We start from the raw sequence: 19166 nt of genomic DNA, 5'->3' as shown, positions 1-19166 counted from the left end.
GCTTTTTGGGGTTTGATACAGGATTTTTTTTAGTAGTAACTTGAGTTCTGCTGCAGTTGAGCTCCATTTAACAGCACAGTGTTGATGCTCTGCTGCAACAGTGCCTATGCTGTCTTCATGTCTGCAAGTGTGATTACAGAGCATGGTTCAACCCTTGATGCTGAAGTTGCACAGATTATTTTCCTGTTTAGTGGTACTTCTTTATCTACATAGGTGTTTAATACAATACGTCCTGCTCTTGTGCTTCCTACATGTCCTGTATAAATTCATTTATTTCCTTGCTGCTTCTGCAGTAGCATCCTGATATCCCAGCGCTGCAAAAGGCATTTTATACCCCCATCCTACACAATTTTACTAGAAAATTCTGCTTGGCTTAATAAGGGGGAGGAGTATTGAAGCAGCAGTGCAGGGACCAATGCTTATGTTTACATGTCCTAATTTTTATTGTCTTAATAACCTCACAAGCTAACATGTGCATGCACAAGTGGTTGTAGGAATAAGTGACTGTTTCAGAAAAGTGAAGTGATTTGGGAGAGCCTCTGTGCTTACATGGTGTGAAGGGGGTTGTAATTGCAATGAGCCTAGGGATGCCACTGGCACAGAGGCTGCAGCGAATGCTGTTGCCTGCGGTGGCTGAGGGGTGGATGGAAGCAGCAGGGAGGGCAGGCAGCAACTGTGAGGCCACTTCTGCTGAGGTGGCCGGTCCCTGCTGCCCGAGGAACAGGCTGCAGAGCTCAAACACTACTTGCTTGGTGTCAAAAACTCAAATCCTCTGAGGGCTGAGGCAGTACAGTACATCGTCACGCCCTCTGGGACACGTCTTGGCTGTGTCCCTATTTAATGTCAGCTTTTCTGTGTCCTGCCCAGTGTGGGGATTTCCCCTGCCCTTCCAACCTTGCTTTTCCCACCGATAATTTTGATAGGAGGCCTGGACTCGGGCCTTTCGTGGCTGCATGAGGAGGGCTCTGTATGGGGGTTAGCAGTGGCGTATGAACCCTGACGGGAAGGGAAGCTTATTTTACAAATATTTTACAAATATTCGTTTTTTCTGCTCTTCCTTGTTTTGCTAGGCCAGATTATGTGGTGTGTGTAAACGGTGAAATAGTTGCTACTTTTTGTAACACCACCTGAATGTGAGCTATGGGCCTTGCCAGGCTGGTGTCCATCTGCTTCGGCTGGGCTATGCCACTGTCCGTGTCACGGTGGAAAGCACAACACCATGGGAGCAACAGCATTCAGACCAAACACACGGCAAGTGTGTGTCTTGAAGGTGGTGTCAAAGAGAGGCCAAGGCAAGGTTTCAGGCTCTGGCAGCCAGATAAGGTGCAGCCAAACCCATACAGCAGTCGGTGACCATGCCGCCTCTCTGCTGGCAGCAGTCTGATACTGCCTGTTACGGGGTCATGTTTACTGCCTGCACATTGCTGATTTTCTGTTCCCACATGCCTTGGACAAGCCCAATCACTGTGTGAGAAGACATGACAGATTTGGTTAATACAGAGAGAAAACTTTTTGGTGTCAAGAAGCCAAATTGCATTGACTTCACTATAGCTGTGCTTATACGTGTATACTGATGCACCATTACCTATGGAGGGGAATATAATCTTGCTGAGCCTGGAAAAGGTCAGCAGCATGTTACACTTCAGCATATTTTCAGACAGAGAAGTGTAGGAAACAAGCAGAATGCTTGGAAGCAAAATTTTTGACTATTACTCAGAAACAGGCAAAATACTTGTGGTTTTCACATCCTAGGCTGGAGTGGTACAGTTCAGTGAAAAGATTGCTTTGAAAAGTCCTGTTTCCTGAATAAAAATGTTTTAACTTCCTGGGAGTAGGTGCTTTGGGGAGGCAAATTTATCTAGGCAGTTTCGGACAAGGCATTTCCCCTGCAAGTGCGGTGCTGTGCTCCAAGGTAGCTGGCAGGCTGAAACCCTCTGGCTGCTGCAAGCATCCCACGTGTTCGTGTATACTTGCTCCCTCCCCTTCCCAGACAGTGAGTAAGCGTTGTTTGGAGAAACGTGTATAAGTACATGGACCTCAAGCACATGACGTACGCAAAGTACAAAAGTTCACTGCGGTGTGGCATAGTTTTTTTTTTCTTCTAACTTCCTGAGTGCATTTCAACTCACCACTGTGCTGATGATACTGTACTGAGCAAATTTGCTTAGAACAGCTGATGGGAGTCAGAAAACTAATAGACAACACAACTCGTGGAGAAAGACCTGTCTGCTGAGGCTTTACACGCAAAAAAAAAAAAAAAAAAAAAAAGAAAAGCTGTATAGGGACATTATGCAACATAGCAGCCATTAAAGTCTGAATAGTTAGCTGTTGTTGCTGACATAATTGGTTTTTACAGGTTTGTATAACCTGTACTTGAATTCTGTTGAAAAAAAATTCACGTGCTGCACTGCAGGAGTTGCACGCTATAAAAATCACAAGTGATTTAACTGGTCATCCGACAACCACTGATGACCTGGAAGAGGTAAATTGATGATTATGGGGTGTTTGTTACTGCAGTGTGTAATTTAAAAGGATTGGCAAATGTGGAATAGATTTGGCTAATGTGCACTGCAATGTTTTCAGTTCTAGGTATTTTATTTGGCTGAAACGAATACCAGTGGAATTAATTTGTTCAGAGGCTGCCTTTCATAGCTAAAGCATGGCCAGAAAACTGATTTTAAGCTCATGTAATTTCTCACTTCATGGATATATCTAATTATACGCACAACTAATCTCAGCTAGAAACTGTGCTAGCTCAGAACTTTAACTGAAGTTACACTTTAAGTTTTTTGCAGAGGTAACACTTGTCAAGTCTGGTTAATGTTGGTTTCTTGAATGTTGTGGAACATGAATAATGCTTTGCTTTAATTTGCAGCATCACAATTTATTGGCTTAAATTCCTCTTTCTAACAACAGATTAAATACTTCCATCTCCACAGTTCAGCTTAAAGGAGCAATTTTAGAACTGCACTTCCCTTCTGGAATGGTTTAAGTGCCACAAAATGTATTCCTGGTTGAAGAAGTAGAATGGAGCGTTATGGTAATGCTTTTATTTTTCTTTCTGCCTTAGGTGCAAACAAAGTAATTCAAAAGAGCAGTCCATATGCATTTTATAGAAAACAAACAAACAAACAAACCACTTTACAAAATGGCAATCACCAACAAATAGAAGTGTGGAAAAAAAACAGATTTTATTTATGATACAGTGAGGATGGAATGTAATTACAAAAGCCAATAAACACCTGAAGCAGGAGTGAACAGTTGAAAAATCAATTGTCATTGTTATAGAAGTTTCTTTGATTTCAGTTTTTAGTGTTTGGGTATATAAGCAGATTATGTCAATGGGAAGAGAATCATTTGCAGCTGTGCTTTTGCCCCCTCTCCTGTAGTAGTGAGAGACAGCTTTGGGTTAAACGGCTTCTTTAGAAGGGAAGCGCTATCTGTTGTGGCCATTTCTCAAGCCTGGCATGCAATGACATGGTTTTCTATGGAAAAAGATTGGGCCAAATAAATGCTCTGCTTCCTTCCCCTTTGCTTTTGCAAGGAAGGATGCGTGCAGGCAGATACGCTGGTCATCACATTGCCACACATCCCCAGCTGCCAGGACTACATGCCCCCTGACAGACAACTGGCAGGTCTGCAAGTTTTGACCTTCAAGGTAACGTGGCATTGAACAATAGGCTGTCCTGGAAGACCTACCCTACGTGTGACAGCAGCTCCAACAGCACATGGGTAAGACCTGTTTGTGATGAGTAACCTGGTTTCAGAGGGGAAAAGCTGCAATGCAAAAAATACTCAGTGATGTGAGCTGAGTAACATGACACAGACCAATGTCCACAACACGGTGGAGAAGGAGACCTTTGTAACGATCCTTTGGCCTGGAGTATGTCTAGAAAAAAACACACCAGACTTGTAAAATAATGTGCTGATCTTCATCATGTAGTCTCCTAACCAAAACAGGAAGAGATGTGCATTTTCTGGTTACTCTTTTTGGAAGGCTTGTGTGCTTCTCTGCTATTTCCAGTGATTAAGTGCTAAAGAGTGGTGAAGCTTAAAAAAAAACAACAAAACACAACTATAAGAAAAAGATGATTGTTCTGGGTGTGTGTTTGAAATGCCCAAGCATAAAATACTGTCATTGAAGTTAGGTTTTAATGCTGGACATGAGCACCTTCCAGTGTACATTTTCAGTACTTTGCTAGGCTTTTAAGGCTTAGTGTGATCACAGTGTGTTAATTGTTTGAATGAATGGTAGCTGTTAGTGTTTAGTGTTGTGACAAATACAGTTAATAGAAAAGATGCATACTTCATCTTAAAGTAAATGCAGTGGGTATCTGACCAAGTTATTCATTTACTGCTGAAGTTTTTGTGTTTCAAAGCTGAGTATTTGTAACATTTGGCACACGACAGAATGTTAGACTAGCAAAAAAATACATATATACTGTATAGCAGGAGAACACAACACTAGGTCTGTGTGTTAGACTTGATTTCTGTTACACTTAATTTGCTTTTACAGACATTTACAATTAAATTTCCATTCAGCTTTTGAGGTAATAAGTTAAAAAAAGCACCAACATGATTTATTCAAATTTCTAAACATCATAGAAGGTTTCATAGTACAAGAACTACAGGATAAGCAGGTTCCTTAAACTATGAAAGAATTCTATAAATTTTTCATACAGACTTGGCATCTGCTGATATGGCTTCGGATGAGTCCTGCCTTGAGTGTATCTGCTGAGGGCTTGCTTTGGAAGGGTTGGTCAATCGTAGTGAGCCAGAAGCTGTATTTATTTGCAAAGTAATGACAGGTTCCGCGTGCGCCGTTGCATTCGATGAAAGGAGTAGCTCTGAAATCTTCCAGGCAGCTCCCAGGAGAAACCAGCGACTGTCCTCCACCTTCATCACCAGCTGCAGTGTGCTAAGGGAGACAAGGAGGGCAGCGTTCAGAGTACAACCTCAGGCAACGCTGTCAAAAACTTACATGTGGAGAAAAGAGAAAAAACACTAGAAGTGCTCCTAATCCTTAACTCCAGAGCAGAGAGAAGGCTAATCCTGCAACCATGTAAGACGTAAGGGTTTGGCTGTCCTGTATACAAAGGAACAATCTCATATGCTGATGCCGCTTCTGACAAACATCTTTACTATAGTTAGGATTTTCACTGTTTCTAGTCTTAGACCTGGAGAATCATTTGGGTGAGAAGCACTCTGGCACTTGAGCCAGTTCTCTGCTCAAAGCAGACCCAGCTTCAGCGTCGCACTAGGTTGCTCCAGGGCACTGTGGAGTTGTTGATACCTCCAAGGATGGAGTTTCCACAGTCTCTATGGGCAGCCTCTGGTTGCCATCATTAAGTAGAACATTTTGCCATATAGCTAACTTGAATTTCCCTCATTATAAAGTCTTATTTACTCTGCATTGCGCTTAAGAAGCACTGTGGAGGAAAAAAAAAAAAAAAAAAAAAAGCTTCTATACAGATAACTTCCCTGTATCATATATTCATTAACAGCACATTGTAACAGCATCATGAACCTTTAAACCACTCAACTGTTTCCTTTAACATGTACTGTGGTAACAAACTGAATGTTACTAATGTTCTGCCAAAGGGATCTCTAACAAAACAGGCATTTCCACAGTCCCTTTGAGGGCTGTACAGCTGCATATTTAAGTGCAGTTGCTTAATTTTCTGTTAAAAACTGAAGGTATTTGCAATACAAATGAAAGCAGCTGGAAAAGTTGCTAAATAGTTTTGTAAATGTGGGAAGAAATCTGTTGGCCTTGGTTTATGCTCAGAGGCCTGCTGTGTCCATATAAATGGGTAACACAAGCGGCCACCTTTTAATGGGGTAAAGGATCTGACCTCTGATCCCTTCTATCATCCTTCTAGATAAACAAAGTTGGTAAGAAGAAGGGCTAAACTGTTCATAGTTTTGAGGCCTCTGCAATTGGAGCTGGAAAGCAGCTGGTACAAGCTGCACATGCTATCTAAGCAGTGGCCTGGGAGTTCGACAACCTCAGTGCAAGGGCTGTGGCCTTCCTGTGCTCAGTGTAGTCTCCAGCTTTGTGCCTGTGATAGCTTCTCATTTACTAGCCAGGGCTTCTTATCCCTCAGTAAGTTCAGTGCCCTCTCTGCATGAAATCTTACTGACTTCTGAAGTGGTTTGGGCAGGAGTCCACAGTGACTCCCTTCAGGATTGTACCTTAGCCAGGGGAAGGAGGTAACGAATTTAAGCCAAGAAGTAAAAGAATGTGTACTCTGAAATAACCACAAGCATGCCGTACTTCTCCTTCAAGAGTTGCATAAGAAGCAAAAAAAAATGTGTATGCCAAACACGTCATTTGATCTGAGCACTAGATGGGAAAATGTGAAAGCTTTAATCTTCTGAAACTCCTCTCACTGTACATTCCTTGGTGCTGGCAGACTTTGTCCCTGCAAAAGCTTCTTGCTAAGGTGACAACTTTGCCCTTAACAATGCTGAATGTTTACATGGGCTTTACAAACAATCAATCCTTGGAATTCCCATGAAGTAACTATGAGATCTGTATCGGGACTTTTCAGAGAAGCAAAAGAAAGGTCAAACATAAGACTGGACAAAAATTGGGTCTGCCTTTTCTCAAATCTTTTTTCTACAACTAAATGAAAAATATCCAATTTCCTTTTATTTTTTTTTTCTTTCCTGAAAAGTTGAAGCTTTTGGAAAGCAAATAATCTGCAGGAAGGGCTAACTACAGCTATTCCATGACGTTTTCTGCCAGAAAAATCTTACTCTTTTCCAGCCTTGATTACTTCATATTCAATCCAGCATTTAATGCATTAACACAACATGGACATTTTGTCGCAGATTTTGACTCTAGTGTGCATCAAGCAAGTCAGGTAAATTACTACCAGCCGGATCATTCACTGACATATTCTAGGTACTGTTCACTATGTTGAGTCCTCCAATGCCTACATGATCCCTCTGTACTGTTCTGCGCCCAGAGGTAACTGTTTGGAGTGAGACAGAAAAAGAGGTGAATCTTTTCATTATGTTTTATACTGCACGCCTAATGTTAAGCACTTTTGTAAGATCCCATTTCCTAATTATCTTGTAATCACACGATCTACGAGATCCTTTGAACAATAGGATATACAGCTCTGCTCCTGCTGCCATTAGAGGTATGACACTGAAGATTAACTTTTAAAACAACAGGAGGCTGTCTCTCTTTCCAGACTAGATGAAACACTTTTGCTTCTAAATCTTCTACTAAAAGTCAGTGATTTTCAGTTTCTAAAAGAAAGGGAAACAATCTCTTCTTTTTCCCCCTCCAGATCAGCCTCTTAACAGTGATGTTCATCAGTAACCCCCACTCTTTTTCTAGCTGTGAAAATGCTCCATAGACTACTGCCTACAGAGTGCAGTCTTACTGGGTAATTCACAGCTGTACCTGTGCTGTGCTCTCAAACACTATTTTGTACATAAAATAAGGGCTCCAGATGCTATGCTGACAAAGAGGCAATTTTCTCTGCAGTTCTCAGAAATTTTGCTCCTCACTCCTGTTTCCTAGAAACAAGTTTCCCAGGATGTTGCATAGTTTTGATGTTACTGGAGCTACGACACAGCAGCTGTCCTAGGGTCTAAGACGTCCTTAAAGCCTAGTGCCACACACAGTGTGACGCTGAAGGACAAATACCATGAGGAAGGAATATCCAATCCACAAACTGCGCCAGCCATCAGGGCAGCGAGGAATAGAAGCTTCTTGGCTATGGACAGCAATTGCCACAGCTGGGGCCTCACAGACTGAGCAGCGGCTGATATATGGCTTAATTTCTTCTTCTGCCACAGGCATCATTGGGAGAGGTGCTGTAGTCGAGAGCCAGTAGGATTTATCATTTCGACTTGCATAGTAACAAATATCCCCGGGGTTACAGTAGAGGAATGGCATCGTACTGAAACGAGCCAAGCATGAGCCGGCCAGCCCTGTTAAGAAAGAAAGAAAGAAATTATGTCAATCATTTTTGCAGAAGACAACGCGTGTTTTCAGTTTATTGCTCCTTCCAAGTGTGTGTCAGTAAAACCTTGCAGTCCATAATGTGTCACCAGCTTTCCTGTTCCCCTCAGATGGCACTAACAATTTGCAAAGTCTCTCTCAGGGATACGCTATGCAGATGTGGTTTTTATCTTCTCATTTTGGTGCTTCCTAAATCTGGCTGTTGAAGTCCCAGCTTTCTATCAGTAAGCTCTATTTTTTTATTTTTTATTTTTTCCTTCTCAGTCAGAGGGATGGAATTGCAGCTGCTGCCAGCAATACCTGCACGTACCTAGGTCCTGGTTGTGTGCTTTCTCTTGTCCTTCGAAGTACAGGAGGCTGTACCCACTCCAGAGTTTGTTCATGCCGATGGGACACATGGGCTCTTGGTCGGACTGGCTGTGCTTCACCAGCAGGTAGCCGATGCTGACGCTGCGACCCGGCATGCCTGGCAGCCCAGGGCTACCAGGGCGGCCTGGCTGGCCTTAGGTAAAAGGGGAAAAAAAAATAATACAGCTTAGTTTGTGCTCCCACAAGTGCTCTCGTGCTAGCTGGTATTTCAGCTAAGCTGCCCATGAACAAAGATTGATTGCACAATAACTCTTCTTATGGTAAGTTATTGTTAAAAGAGATGTAGCTCTGAGGTTAAAGCAGTTGATTTTGAAGCAGATTGGAGCTGGGTCAGGCTCCCTGGTTTCTAAGATATTTCAGTATGAGAGCCAGAGAAAGTCACATATAAGGTTCTGATAAACTTCAGCATACTTTGTACAATACAGATGCGCATCTTTTTTCCTTCAAAACATTTTCTAAGAATAACCACTAGGTTTTGAATTGCTTGCATCTGCTTTATATGGTTAAAACTGTATTCTGCAAATATCTTTTGGTCTGTGTATTTAGTAGTCTTCCCGCTCTTTGACTAGATAAAGACACGGGTATTTCTTTCACAGGTACGTTTTCTTAAATGTTGTTCTTGCAAGTATCACCTATGTAAACATCCATTTCTATAAACATAACAGCTAGTAAAACTCTATGCTGAAATAATTAGAGAAAACCAACATGAAAATGCACACAGATCAAAACAAACTCATTCACGAGTGGACTGCCATCTGCAGCTATCAAAACTTATTTTGAAAACATTGCTTTAAGCTACCTCTGTTGAAAGTTAGCTGCGTCTTGTGAAGAAGTTGTGAAGGAACAAGCCATCTCTCTCCTCCCTCCTCCCATCCAGTAATACAGTAACTACAGAATAATTTTGGCACGGAAATAGGAAAGAGGGAAGAAGTGCTGTGTGACATCTCTTACCTTCAAATCCCACTGGACCTTGAAACCCCATTGCTCCTTGTTCACCTCTGGATCCAGGAGGAGCTGGAATGCCACCTCTGCCCTGGAGCCCTGGGTCTCCAGGTGAGCCTCTGAAACCTTGCACCAACAACAGTTATGAGCACAGTGGCTGCAGAGATATCAGCATGCTACTTGCTCTGATAACACGCGCTCTACTTGCGTGCATTCAGTCCTATCTACCAGATTTACCAATTTATACTAAAAGCGATATCCCGTGGTTCCTGCTCAGGCAAAAAGCACTAATGTTGGAAAAGGCTGCTGGAATTGAGACAACATGACACCCGCAACCTTAATCTTTCACTCTTGCCACCACCATGCATCTCTGACAAGGCCGTTAGCAAGAGGTGCACTGCGTCTGGTCCACGTATTGCTAACACTACATCTCCTGAGCCAAAAACACACCCACAAGGACGTGTGCCTTTCCACAATTGCATCTATATCTGGTGTTGCTTTGGCAGTGAGTGTTGTCAGAGTTTATTCCCGTTTTGCTTAAGTTCTGAACATTAGGAGGGGGAAGAAAGCCAAGCCCTTGGCTTTGAAAAACCCAACTTTGACTCTAATTTCTGACCTGTAGAATTTAGAGTTGAAGAGAGCTAAAGCAAAGCTCTGGAGCCCTCTCTGCTGAGGGCAACTGAGTATTTGCTACAAGTGTGCAATTCGTACCTGGATCGCCTGGTGGACCCTGAGGGCCCATATCTCCTGGGCTTCCCGGAGGTCCTGCATTTCCACGGGGACCTGGTGATCCTTGCTCAGCAATCAGCCTTGGAGGAACAGGTGGCAGCCCAGGAGAGCCTGGAGGGCCCTGAAAGCCTGTGATAGGAGGCAAGATGAGACAGTTACATTAAAAAATATGCACATTTTCCTTAATATGCTTTCATCCACAGACATGTTGCTGTTAATTGGCTGTGTATGTGAAAGAGGAACCGTGATCTACAGTTCACTACCTTGGGTATAAGACATATTTATGATCTTGGAGGAACATATGTGAGGATTGGGATTGTCTTGGACTGCACAAAGATAAGCAGAAGGAAATGAATGGCACTACTGCTTCCTCAGGTACGACACAGGAGGTTGGGATGGTTTCCCCAGACAGCCAACAGCTCTCTGAGGTAGAGCACCATCTTTTGGTGGGCTTCTGGAGACACTAATACACGATGGCATAGGTACTCCTAAATATCTAGTATGTCTACTCTGCAGGATTATTTTAAGTCAACATTTTTCTTTTCTCTGAAAGTGGGTCTAATTTTGGAATTGGCGCCTCATACAAAATAAATTACTTACAGCAAAAAGTTGACTATTCTTGTTAAATTCAGGCACCCATCCCCTACAATGGGTGCTCAATGAGCACCTACAATGAGGCTCAAAGCAGGGCCAGCTGGATCAGCTGTGTGTTCCTAAGCGAAATGTGTAGAAAGGAGCCATGCACCTGACTGCACTTACCAGTTAGTCCTCTGTCCCCCTTGGGTCCGATGGGTCCCAGATCACCTGGAAATCCTACTGTGCCCATAAAGCCGATGACACCTTGCTCACCCTTGCGACCTTTAGTGCAAAAAGACATATCACATTACTGCATTTCAGTACGGATCATATAAATTCAGAAGTCAAGCTGCTGTAGCATAGGAGGTTTCCCCCTGCAGATGATCAGCATCTCCCATCCTTACCTTTTGGTCCAGGGTACCCGGGAATTCCAGGTCTCCCTGCTAATCCAGGATCACCTCTATCTCCTTTTTGGCCAGGTTGTCCGCTCACACCTGCTTGCCCACTTTCTCCTTTGCTTCCAGGTGGAGCTGGTACTCCAGGCTGCCCCTGTAGTCCTGGATAGCCTGTATAGAGCACATTCAAGCTGTTACTTGTTTATACTGCCTCAGTACCTAAGCACAGATGAAACTAACAGATCTAATTGCATCCCATCAGGTTTTATGTCCTCAATTTAAGCAAGAAGCTCGTGCTCAGTTGTCCAACAGATGTATTCAGCACTCCTGCTCCTGCTCTCAGCCTGGCATACCCTTCTGCTGCAATGCCAGAGGAATCAGAGCACAAAGCTCCTACAGAACCTGGTGTCATCTTAAGCAAGATTTCAGCAGCCATGAGATGCCTGCTGAGATGTGGCCTTTGGTGAGCTACCTCTACCCCAGCAAATGCCTCTCTAGGTGCCTCCCTGCTTTGTCCTAAATTCTCCAAGCAACTAGAGGGAAATCAGATATCAGCAAATACCTGACTTGGTGCCAGGTGAGGTGGTAAATATGCCAAGGACTTGCTGTTCCATGTACTCTGGTACTTCAGTTGAACACCTGGATACAAATAACTACTTCAGGCTGTCTTGGCAGTTACGGGAACAGCTTCCTTTTCCAGAAGTACCTGTTTTCTGAAGCTAAACCTGGCATGTTCCTACCTCTGCTGCCTGAGAGGAGATTTGAACCCTGTTTCCAAGGGGAGAAGGACTTAGTAACTAGGGTTTTCAGTGGGGCATCTCCCATGCGGCCTGTTTCAGTTGGATCACGTGTGGGTACTAATGCAGGATGCTTACGGCAAAGAGCCATGCCTATCAGCATATCAAGTGGCAGATGGTCTTCCTGTTCTCATCCCACTCTCCTCACTGCTTCTATTTTTTTTTTTTTTTAACCCAATGACTGCCTAGGGAATGGGAATCAGTATGCAGAGTAAGGCCAACTAGCATTCTAGTCACATCTGGAAACCTAGGTACTGTGTTGGCTCCACAGCTAGTTTGCCTCCTGTAAGTTTTTGCTGAGCTTACGTTAAATTTCCACACATCATAGAGATGATAATGGGACACCTGCAACTTCTGCTACAAGCACCGAAGTTTGAAATGATTGTGCAGTCCAACAAGCAGCAGGATTTTCAGCTTCTAAATGCACAGAGCCACACTGTAGCTCTTTCATAGGCTTGAAAAATGTGGGCTCATAGAATGAACTTTCAGAAAGAAGAGCAGTTAATGCTCTCCTATGCAATTTCACACAGGAAAATTCTGTGAATGATTAAGAAAGTATTCTGTAGATTTGCATATCTGCCACAGATCTAAATTTTAAAGTGGAAAGTTAGCATAGTGCTTCTGAAAGTTGTTAAGGGAATTTTGGATGATCAATTAAATCTGTTATTTGCATGAAAATCAAGTCCTTCCATTAAGACACCCTGCAGGAATGGCCTTTGTCATCAGAGTTCTGTCCCTATTATCTTTTGTTCCATTAGTTGTGTCTAACAATTATACAAGGAGCATCGAGCCGTGTACTTCAGTGTTGCACTTAATAGGGATATTTTACTGAACAAAGATTGCAATAACTACTGCCGTTGCTAACTTGCTACTTAATCTTCTGTGTTGTCTGAGGGACACAAGGCATGAATTACCTGGCACTCCGTCCAGACCTGGGGAACCTTTATCACCAGGATATCCTGATATATTTGAAATCCCAGGAGGCCCTGGAAATCCATCCTGCCCAGGAATGCCAAAGGTTCCTTGGATCCCTGAAAAGAAGAGAAGAAATAATCAGTACTGCAAGGAAAATGCACAATTGCAATTATAAGGACTCACCTTTGACTACATATAAAAATGGGAATTTCAAAGTCGAAACACCTGCAGTTCCCACTGATTCCGCCCCCCCCACCCCCCCAGATGATATGATGTGGAGGTTTTTCTTAAAAACAAAACAAAACAAAGCCCACAAAAGCTAGTTCTGTTTCAAAGCTCTCTGGATAGTTAATTGCATCTCACTGTGTGGAATGCTAATAAGTTTGCATCTGCCAAGTAAAATATTACTTCAAAATAGGAAGTACTTAAAATATCCAAGGTATATTGAAGCAGACAAGAAAGCAGCTTTTTTTTTTTTTTTTCTGTGTCCTATTGAATCAAGGTGACAGACACTTTTTTTTTTTTTTTTTTTTTTGGGGGTGGGGAGGAGGAATGCAATTAAAACCAAAAGTTCAAATTCAAGGAAATTCTCTAAGATGGAAAGTGTTGAATAGCCAAAAATTTGCTTCACCTTTTTGCTCAAAATTGTCCTTTTGAGCACATGGAAGTTGTTAGGAAGCCATAAAAACCCTCTTGCTTAGTCTTGTAAAAAGAAACTAATATATTTAGTTCCAACAAACAAACAGGAATAAAATAAGCCAAAAAGTTATTTCTTGCAGGGCCTTGTACTAAATCTCTGAATGGTGTTTGAGAAGACGCAGCATGTTAGCAATAATAAAGTAGAGCACCAAAGAGCAGATATTCAATGACACAGGTAAAAGCAGTAAGTTTATTTATTTATTATTATTATTATTATTATTTAATCTGCCAGTCCTTTAGAGCCAAAGTGTTAGAAAAAATTTGTAAAAAAAAGTAGTAGTTGTTCACCCATAACATGAGTCTGGTGACTGTGATGGAAGAAGAACTGGTGGTGAGCCATACGGAGGTAAGTGCTGCCTGCAGGTGGGTCAGAGCTGGAAAGCCGTACGCTTACGTTGCACAAGGGTGATGGTATGAGTAAAGCACTGTGCATGGAAATAGAGCACAGGAGCGATCGCAGGGAAAAATCACATGTTAATGGACAGTGAGGCTTTCAGAAGAAAGGTAAATATTGAAGGATTTGCAATGCAAAGAAAGAAAGAAAAGCCATAGTGTTGTTGTAACTGGATCCTCTTTATAAATATTTTGGGAAATGGTGGCTAAGAGCAGTGTTTGCAGTGTGCTGAGCTCTGGGTGTGCTACAATGGGCTGCTACTGTGGGGAAGGACCCAGGCTGCCCAGGAGGAGCTAGCTTGTCCAGAACTGGGCAGTACACAGTGCTGTTTCTGAGCAAGGTTTGGTTAATTAGCAGCAGGAACTCCAAACAGTCTCTCCTATATTGCTGTCTACACTGAATTGCATTTCATGACATCCTTAATGCCCACAGTTGGAACAAAAGCCAAGTAGCTCACGTTCTTCAGGATACAGACCTGGAACACCTCTGTCTCCCTTCTGACCCGGAGGGCCTCGGCTGCCTTCCACTCTGCTCGGCTCTCCTGCTTCTCCTTTGTCACCCACGGTGCCTGGGAAGCCTGCAGAGCCATAGCCATCCGGACCTGTTGTGGAGTAGTTCAAAATTAAGAAGAAAAGTTTCTGCATGTAATAACGTATCAGCATGCAAACATACATGTAGAGAACGTGTGGGTCTACTGAATACCTGAGCTAGGGTGACTCATTGAAAAAAAAAAGGAATAAGTAATGCTCATAATGGAATAAAATGGTCTCGAGGATTTGACTTTGCAAGAGTAAAGAAACTATGACTTAAAGTTGTGTTTTAATTCATCTATGTGGCAGCATGTAAAGTGTGTGAAGTGTTTTGCCAGTGTCCACAAGGAGGTAAATTCCACACTGGACTTTATAGGGCATGGTTAGGAAAGTCCCATTGCAAAAATCTCACTGACCTAACTTGCAGCTAACACAATGCACAACCTGTGAACCGGCAGAGTAAAAGGCTCATTTACCTGGTGATCCTGGCAGCCCCTTAGTGCCCGGTAAGCCGTGCAGTCCACTGATTCCTCTCAAGCCAGGCAAGCCTGTTTTAAAGTTATAGTCACGATTATTTTAATAGTTTCTATTAGTCTGTATATATTCCGCAGCAGAAAACTGAAAACCTTGAATAAATATGATTCTGTGTTAAACTCTTTCATATTATATGCAAATTGATTAATTGCGATAAGCTTATTATGAAACACAGCACTCTATGTTTTTTCTTCTTTGATTAGCAATTTTGTTATTATCCAATAAGCTCACTATGAGGTATTTCTTAAAATATCTCTGATCTGTCTGGTAGCACGCCATTAGTTCCAGTCCTGAGACCACAATTTTGTTAATAACCGTTGATAGTTTTCAAAAGTCTTCAAACAAGACAGCTATGGGATAATTGTACACTCTAAATGTGATTATAATGAAACCATCTTCAGGAGAAATTCAGCGTGGGTCATTAAAAAAAATCAACACCATTTAATAAAATGTCTAATAGCTGTCACTGCTGGTAAAATGTATCACATTTATTTGTACCTATCAAAAAGTTAAGCGTGATTTTAAAACTAGATGGGTACCATCTAGTTATCAATGGTAATCAATGGCCAGAGTTCTGGAGGACAATTAAACCTTCACAAAAAAAAGTGTCTGCCTCTCTTCGCTGTCTAAAGGCAGCCTTCAAAACCTTATTAACTTTGATTTGATGCAGATTCAGATAGATGAATCTCACTAAAAACAGGGCAATTTTTGGCTTTTGACTTTTTGAGGAACACGTTTACTAGAGGGAGCTCTGCCACTGTGAATTGCAAAAAGTCCCCTTTCTTCTTCTTTACCCCAAAAGAGCAACAGCAAGTGTTCACACTGAAATGACTGAATAGCTGAAGTTGTATAGATACCTGCTTGTCCAGGTAAGCCAGGCCAGCCGGGAGTTCCCTTTTCACCTTGAAATCCAGGTGTCCCGGGGCTTCCTTGCTGCCCTGGGGGGCCAACCAGTCCTGGCAAACCTACGCGACAATGATAAAACATTGTTTTTGAGTGTCCTTAAAAACCAACAGACCAAAACACTGGCTTGTGCTACCTTCATTCTCCCAGGTAGCAAAATGAAGGTTTCCCCCCCACCTGTGTCATTATATGGCACTGCACCATACATCTGAGTGGAGGAAGTAAGAGAGAAAAGGTAGGATGGGCAAGGTGAAACAGAACAGTTAACTGCAAATTTCAGGTTTCTGACAACCTCAGAAATATACTGGGCTACTCCTATTAAAATGATAGTTTTACATCTATTACCAGTTACAATAATTAATTTCATTTGTGTGTACCTCAGTTTCCCCATCTGTCCAGGCTTTCTGACAGGAAAGCTGATCAGACTAGTGCTGTTTCTCAGTGAGGTGCCTACCAAAACAGCTCCAGTCTTGGATTGAGCTTCTAAGCCTTATAATTAAATGAGAAATGTGGAGCAACTGCTCTGAAGGAGCATTTTCGTGATCATCCTGCAATGAGACATGTTCCTTAAGTTGCAAGTTTATGATCCAGCCAGAGCTGGACCTCATTTCAATTTCCTAGTACAGTCAGCCAAGGAAACTGGCTCAAAGGTTCCCCAACTGGCTCCTGTGGGATATTTATTTCATTTATGGCAGAAAAGAGCATTGAAATGCCCACCTCCTTGCCATATTGAGACAGCATTAGAATACCAGCAAAGTAAGCCAGCAATGCAACACTTTGACTGGACACAATATAAAAAAAGGAAAAACTGGAATAGAGTTATTCTTTTGAAATTTCCTCTTAATAAGTTCTCTTGGGAATTCCATGTCCTTTTTGCTGCTCTTTACCAACTTATAGAATGATCAACATTTTAAAAACTTAATGACTTTCTTTCCAGAGCGTAAGATTTTTTTTTTCTCCTTTCTCATCCAGTTTTATTCTTTGGGGTGTTAAAAAAGAAGAATATTTTACCTTCTTGTCCCAAGGAGCCAGGGACACCCTGTATGCCCTTGATGCCCTCAATGCCAGGGATACCAGGGTCACCCCCTTCACCTTTTTGTCCTGGGCCTCCTCTTAAGCCTGCAAAAAACACAAAAGCACATTATTCTCTCAATAATCTCTGTACGATAAAAGCTAACCTGCGTAACGTGAAGTTGGCTACTTGATGAGTCCCGATCTTGCTGCATAAAGACATTCTTCAAGTCAGAGTGCTTGGATTGTCTGGGAGAACAAATGCTCTTCTACAGTAGGTCAGCCAATCCATCATTACATTTGTTTTTTAAAAGTACTGCTCATATTATGAGGAATATGACACCAATGTTCAAATGTGCTGAACGTGCAGAGATAGCTCAAATTTTACTACATTATCTAACCAACCCAATCAAAAATAAACCTGATTCTGCTATCCCCTCTTACATAATTATGGCCTTATATTTCTCTTTTGTCACCAATGGCAAAAAAAAAAAAAAAAAAAAGGGAAATGTTTTACTACAGCTGCATGTGACTGATATTTACTGCCATAACCGCACTTTCATTTGAAGAGGTAACCCAAGCACATATTCAAAGATGCACCTCTCTCTTCAGGAGCTCAACAGTCATCAAAAGCACACAGGCTAAGCTCTCTCTCCTTTCATTTATGGACTTCAGTACATGAAAAATAATACCTCAAGTGACTGTGAAATGAATACCTGTTAGGCCTGGCACACCGATTTCCCCTTTAAGACCGGGCATTCCTGGTAAGTTTATAGTATCTCCCGGCTCACCTGTTTCAAGTGAAAAAAACAAATGAGTGGCAAGGCTTTAATTTAAATAGTATTTCCTGTTGTTTTGAAGGAGTTTGGCAACATCCAAGGCAAAATTCTGCAATAATTATCTTTCTAAATATAAAGAAAAATAAGTTTAAGGAAGAAAAACAGCCTCTAGAACAATGCCCTCACTATGCCCCCCATGTATTTATACATGTGTGAAATTAACAATATCAACCTTTTCACAGCCTCTCACATTTACAATAATATATTCTAAGACTGTACAAGGATCCTTTAAGACTGAAAACTCTACAGAAATTCGTGTTGTGCACTTGATGATTAATGAATACAAAGAATGCTCAAATAAGAAAACAAACTCACCTATTTCACCATGGGAGCCAGGAGTACCAAAATGGCCTGAAATTCCCGGGGCACCCTTATCTCCCTGTTATGTGATTGGAAACAGGTATGAGTTAATGATGATGGGGATTTATTCAACCTTCCAAACAGCATAAGCTTAGATATTGAACAAACATCTTTAAATTTACCTTTCTGTTTTGTTTTGTTTCACAGTTCTTTATAAGTGGAGTCATTTGGTTGAAATTGGTTAAACCAAACCAGTGCAAACCAAGTCAGAAGCTGTGTTTGCAAAGTCTTAAATTTGAAATGGAGAGCTTCATGTTGCACATATTTGGCACTGCTTCTCACAGTACTTAGTTAGGAAAAAGTTCTACTGAAATCTAAGGGCATACCTAACTGAGAAAGGAACAATTTTATTTTTTTTTCTCTGTTACATAAATGATATGTGTGAATTTACTGCCACGCCTTTTGCAAGACTTCTTTTTGTTTTCATTGTAAGTTATTTTGCTGCCAAAGTGAATAACGGTGAATTGTGCTCAAGGAACCTAGGTTTTTAGACTTCTTACCATCAGGTGAGTGACAGTGAGCAATTTTTGGCAGTGGCACCATCAGCAGGAGAGAAAAAGAAGAATAAATATAGTGCTGAAAATATGTATTTTTTTTTACCAACAGCTATGGTAGCAAAACCAGGGACCTTGAAGAAACAATCTGAGTCCTCATAGGCAAAGGGCTGGCACCTGAAATCTGGATGTCTCCCACCGAGAAGACTCTGCTTAATGAACATTGGAGGGATCAAGGAAAAAGATTTGGTCTATTTTTCCATTTTTATTGCATTTTAGTCTTTGCACTGTAGCTCTTTGGCACAATTTCAAGGGGCGAATGCCACTCCCTAGAGAAGCTGAAAAGGACACTGTGTTGCCACCCGTGGGCATGTACTCACCCTGCCTCCTGTGCTGCCAGGGAAGCCTCTGATGCCAGGAGAGCCAGCAGGACCAGGATACCCTTTCACACCTGTTGTTCCTTTTGCACCAATGTCCCCCTTCACACCAGCCACGTAACTGGGGTGCCCCGGAGACCCGGGAGTTCCTGTCTTACCGGGGAGACCTGGCATGCCCTTGCTACCTGCAGGCGGGGAAAAGAAAAATAAAGAAGACTTAAAACACTAGAGCAGGGAAGGATGATAAGGAGTTGCTAGTGTGGAAGAAGTTTCATGGTAGCAGCGTTCCCTAAACACAGCATCACAATGTGCTGGCAC

General features: G+C 42.1%; 1 protein-coding gene across 1 annotated transcript in view; it reads right to left on the bottom strand.

The window, feature by feature from the left end:
* Positions 1-3172: 3172 nt before the first annotated feature.
* The window catches only part of COL4A2 (collagen type IV alpha 2 chain), a 135376-nt gene continuing 119382 nt past the window's right edge, over positions 3173-19166 (bottom strand). Inside the window, exons 33-47 of the mRNA XM_027444306.3 lie at positions 18852-19033; positions 17933-17996; positions 17495-17569; positions 16779-16886; positions 15722-15829; positions 14807-14878; positions 14276-14401; positions 12707-12823; positions 11005-11166; positions 10784-10882; positions 10007-10153; positions 9305-9421; positions 8295-8486; positions 7667-7953; positions 3173-4918 (exon numbers count right to left, since the gene is read on the bottom strand). Coding sequence (XP_027300107.3) covers positions 4664-4918; positions 7667-7953; positions 8295-8486; positions 9305-9421; positions 10007-10153; positions 10784-10882; positions 11005-11166; positions 12707-12823; positions 14276-14401; positions 14807-14878; positions 15722-15829; positions 16779-16886; positions 17495-17569; positions 17933-17996; positions 18852-19033 — 2111 coding nt within the window. The 3' untranslated portion in view covers positions 3173-4663. The remainder of the gene's footprint in view (positions 4919-7666; positions 7954-8294; positions 8487-9304; positions 9422-10006; positions 10154-10783; positions 10883-11004; positions 11167-12706; positions 12824-14275; positions 14402-14806; positions 14879-15721; positions 15830-16778; positions 16887-17494; positions 17570-17932; positions 17997-18851; positions 19034-19166) is intronic.

Source organism: Anas platyrhynchos, chromosome 1, assembly GCF_047663525.1.
Source record: "Anas platyrhynchos isolate ZD024472 breed Pekin duck chromosome 1, IASCAAS_PekinDuck_T2T, whole genome shotgun sequence".
Classification (NCBI taxonomy): domain Eukaryota; kingdom Metazoa; phylum Chordata; class Aves; order Anseriformes; family Anatidae; genus Anas; species Anas platyrhynchos.
The sequence above is the reverse complement of the archived record's forward strand: the minus strand, read 5'-3'. Positions and strand labels throughout refer to the sequence as shown.